Source organism: Melitaea cinxia, chromosome 10, assembly GCF_905220565.1.
Source record: "Melitaea cinxia chromosome 10, ilMelCinx1.1, whole genome shotgun sequence".
In the NCBI taxonomy this organism is placed as follows: domain Eukaryota; kingdom Metazoa; phylum Arthropoda; class Insecta; order Lepidoptera; family Nymphalidae; genus Melitaea; species Melitaea cinxia.
The window spans coordinates 17717178-17723371 of record NC_059403.1 but is presented as its reverse complement, the minus strand read 5'-3'; the positions used below and the strand labels follow the sequence as shown (position 1 = coordinate 17723371).

The 6194-nt window shown below is 41.2% G+C and overlaps 1 protein-coding gene across 1 annotated transcript; it reads right to left on the bottom strand.

Annotated features, from left to right (window-relative positions):
* Positions 1 to 571: 571 nt before the first annotated feature.
* Positions 572 to 5635, bottom strand: LOC123657503. The gene has a single exon (XM_045593045.1). It carries the CDS (start codon positions 5633 to 5635, stop codon positions 572 to 574), a length of 5064 nt encoding a protein of 1687 aa, XP_045449001.1.
* Between the last annotated feature and the right edge of the window lie 559 nt (positions 5636 to 6194).

Genomic DNA, 6194 nt, shown 5'->3' with positions numbered 1-6194 from the left:
TTTTTATGGATATAGATGGTAGTTATATGGATGGTAGACACGGTACATATACCAATATAACATTTTCTACAATTTTTGTCTGTCTGTTTGTTGCGGCTAATCTCTGCTTGCGACTTTAACCACCAGATAGCTGATGTAATAAGGAGTAATTTAGGCTACTTTTATTTTAATTTTTTTTTAATAACTGCGGACTAAACAATATCTATTTGAAATTAGTTAAAATCCACGCAGACGAAGTCGAGGACACAGCTAGTTTGTTATAAAATTATTGATCAATATCTCACTTCGTACATTTATATAAAAAAGTAAAAGGTTTATATTATTGTTGAAATTTTTCAATTTAAGACAGAAGCTAGTCACATAAACGATGTTATGAAGCGAGAAGCTGGCGTTCCTCGCGAACGATGTGTGTTTGAGAGGTTGACTTCAATAATAATGTAGTATTTCTTCTTAAATTAACTTTAATTAATTTTAGATAACGTATATACAAACTTTTACCAATGATTGAACATATGATTATAAAGACTAACTTATTGTCGGTAATAATGTGAATGCGTCTGACTTGACGTTTCTAATTTTCCAAGCTACCCGCAGTCGCCGGCGCGGTGGGGGAAGGTTCCGTTGAATTCTTAACATGCCCCCCGGCGTTGAAAGGCTCGTCTTTCAACCCTTCGTCGTTGACTGGTAACGGGCAGATACGGTTAAAGCCTCTGCGAATCACCCCGCGTGCGGTTTTAACGTCTGCGACCCTGACGCACCCATCAGTTCCAGGATACACCTCAACAACGCGTCCCAAACGCCACTTCATAGGCGGAAGACCTTCTTCTTTAATCAGGACTAAAGCTCCCTTTTGTAATTGCTGTCCCTTAGAGGTGCGCCATTTAGTGCGTTGCTGAAGTTCAGCAATGTATTCTTTGTGCCACCTGGCCCAGAAGTGTTGACGTAGCTGCTCGAGTCTTTCATATTGCGTCAGCCTATTTGTGTTGACATTTACAAGCGCAGGTGTAGGCAAAGCGGTCATCGGTCGTCCTACCAAGAAGTGCCCTGGAGTCAATGGCGTCAAGTCAGTTGGGTCAGTCGACAGCGGTGTCAGGGGACGTGAATTGAGTATCGCCTCAATTTGGACTAGGACAGTGTAAAGGTCCTCAAAAACTAAATGAGCGTTCCCTAACACACGATGCAAATGTGATTTTAAACATTTAATGTTTGCTTCCCAAAAACCAGCCATATGAGCAGCGTATGCTGGTATGAATTTAAAGTCTATTCTCTCATTTGACATTTCACGTACAATAGAACTTGCGTTTTGGTTGAGGAACTTATAAAGTTCATTTCGGGCACCGACGAATTGAGTTCCATTATCAGAAAATATGGTAGCTGGTCTCGAGCGCCTACCAATGAAGCGATTTAGCGTGGCTAAGAAAGAGTCTGTACTTAAGGAGCTAACGAGTTCGAGATGAACGCATTTGGTGGCGAAGCAGATAAATATAGCAATGTACACTTTTTCGGTCTTGCTACCGCGACCTCTTTTATTAAGTGCTATTAGGGGACCCGCATAGTCCATTCCTGTAGTATAAAACGGGTAGCCAGGCTGGAGGCGCTGCTCAGGTAAATTGCCCATTATTGGACGGGCTATTTGTGCATTTAGACGGAAGCAACGTAAACATTTATGTACCGTGAATCGGGCCAGATTGCGACCCCCGATGGGCCAAAACTCTTCTCGAATTGAAGCAAGCAAAAGTTGAGGCCCTGCATGCATTAAACGTAAATGTTCATACTGAAATATTAGTTTGGTTAAAATGTGTTTCGACGTTAGCAGGAGTGGATGCTTTTTATCGAATGTAAAATTACCATTTTTGATTCGACCCCCTACTCTAATGAGACCCTTTTCATCCACAAACGGACTTAAAGAAAGCATCTTATGTTTTGGTGGTAATGATTTACCTTGTATTAAATATTCATACTCATCAAACGATTCCCTCTGTGACAGTTTAACAAGTGTGTTAAGCACTGATTGCTGTTCTGACGACGAAAGTGGACTCTGGGTTTTATTCTTACTTCGACAAACAGTTACAAAGCGTAAAACATAAGCCATTGTATTTTTGAGTTTGGTGAGACTTGAGAATCGAGAAAATGGAAATAGTTCCCTTGGTTCATTAGCAGTTAAGGCTACATTGGACCTCACCTCTGGCAGTTCTGTGGAACTTTGATCAAATGATCTATCAGGCCACGATTCTTCTGGATCTAATAGGAATTTTGGTCCATTGAACCAAAGATCCACCTTGTCCGATTGAAGGACACCAATGCCTCTACTTAATAAATCGGCGGGATTGCTAGACGTAGGCACGTGTCGCCAGAGATATGATTTTGCGATTTCTTGGATGTCCGCTACCCTATTCTTAACGAATGGCTTCAACTTATTGGGTGGTGTTTTAAGCCAGCCTAATACCACGGATGAGTCCGTCCAAAGAAAGCAACTATCTATATGTAATCGAGTGGTTTTTAAAACCTTTTCTAGCAGCTTGGCAGCTACCAATGCTCCGCAGAGTTCAAGACGAGGTATCGTCACCGTCTTAATGGGTGCTACGCGTGTTTTTGAGCACAGGAGACGAACTTGTGTAGTTCCATTAAAATCTACGGATCTGACGTAAACACAAGCGCCATAAGCATCTTTAGACGAATCACAGAATGCATGAAATTGAATGTTGACTGGACTCTGGCATACAACATGCCGAGGAATGTTGAGATTGTCTAATTGTTTTAGGTCGGTTACAAATTTGAGCCATGATTTGACAATATCTGACGGTAGCGGACTATCCCAATCTAGCTTGTGCAGCCAAAGTTTTTGCAAAATGATTTTACCGGCGATAATGAAAATACTTAGCAACCCGAGTGGGTCGAATATTTGAGAAATTGTGGATAAAATCACTCTTTTCGTAGTGTTGGGGACAGTTTCAGTTTTAATGTCGAACTGAAATACGTCGTCTGACGGTGCCCACTTTAGGCCTAGAGTCTTGGATTGCTGGTGCTCACTCAAATCAACGACGGGTGAATCTCTGTTTGGATCTGACCCATCGCTGCAAACAGGAAGATTTGATCGGAATTTCCTTAAATTGAAGCATCCCGACGATAGTTCCTGTGAAATCAGAGCACGAACCTCCATGAGACCCTCAGCTGTTTCATGCCCCGTCAGCAAATCGTCAACATAAAAGTCTTCACTAATGACCTTGCGCACCAGTTCATTGTCACATTCGTCCGCTATTTGCTTAAGGCAACGAACTGACAGGAACGGAGCCGAGGCTGTGCCATACGTCACCGTGTTGAGCGTATATGTCTGAAGGGGTTGAGAGGGGTCGTCGCGCCAAATTATTTGTTGTAGGTGACGTTGATTTTCGTTCACGAGCACCTGTCTGTACATCTTTTCGATGTCACCTGCCATTACATAACGATGTTGTCGAAATCTAAGGAGAATAGAAAACAGGTCGCTTTGTATCGTCGGCCCTACCATCTGAAGATCGTTTAAGGATAGGCCGGAATTTGTAGGAGCACTGGCGTTAAAGACGACTCGCAATTTTGTCGTGGTGCTTTCATCACGCAGGACGCCGTGATGTGGCATGAAGTATGAATTTTCATGAGGAGCATCGATGTCACTTAAAGCCATGTGACCTAACGATAAATACTCCTTCATAAAATTGACGTACATGGCCCTCAATACGGGCTGCTTTGCGAGTCGACGCTCTAGTGCTAGGAAGCACGCCTTAGCGCGTTCAAATGATTGGCCAAGTTCAGATTCATTTCCTTTTAGAGGAATACCTACTGAAAATCTACCGTCTTCATTACGTGACATGTTTTGTACGAAGTGTGCTTCGCATAATTCTTCTTCATCGGTATATATCGATTTTTTAGTGGAAGGAACTTCTTCGATTGTCCAGAACTTGGCCAACTGATCTTGGATTTCATCAAACTTGCTAAAGTTGCATGAAATCTTATTTGACGTTTGTTGTCCAGTGGGTCCGGAAATAATGTACCCGAACTTCGTCTCTTGCAACACCGGACAGTTTTTGCCTAATCTTATTTTGTTTGCGCATAGCAAGTCCCAGAATATGTCTGCGCCGAGCAATATATCGTAGCTTGACGGACTAAAGTATTCTGGGTCTGCGAGTTGAATACCCGAAGGAATGTTTAATGTGCCTACATTAAAGACTTCATTTTTAGTTGAAGTTATGTTTGGCAATACCAGGAATGTGATGTTAGTTTTAAATGAGTTTACTCTGGACTGTATTATTGCATCGCATCGTTTGTTGACTACCGAGACCAGGTCGTTGATGCCAGCTACAGTGGACATGGTATCCTTATGGTTCAGGCCTAATGTTTTAAGGAGTGACTCCGTCATGAAAGATGCCTGACTCCCGGAATCGAGAATGGCTCGGACTTCATGAGGTCTACCATGGATGTCAAAAATATTAATTAATGCCGTGGCAAGAAGAACTCGGCCGGACTGCTTGTTGATTGCTGACATGTTCTTGACAACATCATCAGTTGACTTCAGCACCGGCTGGGTTGGCTGCGCCGCTGATGTAGGTGCCAGCAGCGCTGATGTTCTTGGAGCTGTCGTGTCATGTGCTGCATTATTTAGGCCATCGTCCCTATGTAGCAAAGTGTTATGCATGCTGCCGCACTTCCGACAAGGACCTAACCTACACACACGCAAGTTATGCCCTGCTCTTAAACAATTACTGCACAATTTCATTCGCCTAACAAACTGTTCCCTACCAGTAATGCTCATTTGCGCGAATTCATTACATAAATATAAGGGGTGCTCCGATTTACAAAGATGACATTTGTGTTTTTTATAACCAGGTTGCACCACTGTAGCTAAGCCTCGAACATGCCTACTTGTACCCTTCGATAACGACTCGTGTCTGTTGTTGCTTGTGTTGTTACCTAATTCGATGGTTTCCAATACATCTGCCCTATTTTTAAGGAAATTTGTGAATATTTCTAATGTTAGTTTTGTGTGTGTAACTTTGTGCTCCTCCCAGTCACGAAGCGTACGCGCATCTAATTTTGTTGCCATGATGTATATAATTAATGTGTCCCAACTGGTTACGGGTTCCCCTAAAATTTCTAATGCTCGTAGGTTTTTATTGCATGCATCTAAAACCCTACGTATGGATGAAGCAGATTCCTTTTTTATCACCTCTTCATCAAAAATAGCCTTAACGTGATTTTGCACTAACAGCCTAGTATTATCAAACCGATCGCATAAAGACTTCCACGCTAAAGTATAGTTGGACGCAGAAAATTCCAACGCGCGAATGACCTGAGCAGCGCTGCCTTCCAGGGAAGCCCGTAAATAATGGAATTTTTGTATGTCACTAATTGCTGTATTCGAATGGATGAGAGATGTGTAAACGTCGCGGAACTCAAGCCAGGTTTCAAATTCGCCACTGTATTTAGGAATTTGGATGGTGGGTAGTTTAACATTTGCAATGCCCTTCTTCATCTGCTTCACCGTTTCACCATCCTCGTTATCGCTGGCTGAGGAAAAGCAAGTCTCAGAACTACTATGGGTATATTTACGATGACGTCTATGTGTATGTTTATGTTTACCACATAACTGTTGGGCCCTAGCCATCGCGGAATAATATTGAGATTCAAAATCTGACCTTTGTACCGCATGTGTCTGAACTTCCTCCTCCGAGACAGCCAGACACTCGATGCTCGTTTGTGTTTCCTGGAAATCCGCAAACATCGCTTCAATGTTAGCCATTCGCAACTTTAATTCCAAAATCTCCACTTGACTGCAACATACAACATCTTTATATGTATCAATGTACGTGAGAAATTTCGTTAAACGACCCTTATAAGTTCCTCGTTTCTTTACTAACTCGTTCATAGTACCCATCGTAAAATATACAATCAAAATTCAATAAATTATTCGTTAAATTCAAAATTCAATAAATTATTATTATATTAAATAAATCAATAATTATTCACAAAACAACAAATATAAGTATTTACTTAAACTATCGTTTCAATAGCAAGTAAATGTAGTGATTGAAATTTAATGGAAATATACAGAATGATTCAATAAATTACAATAAGCAACGAAAATATTACTATACTATTAGTTTTATATTTTATCCAATGAATTTATTACTACCTACACATTGATTTATAAAAAAAAAACCTTT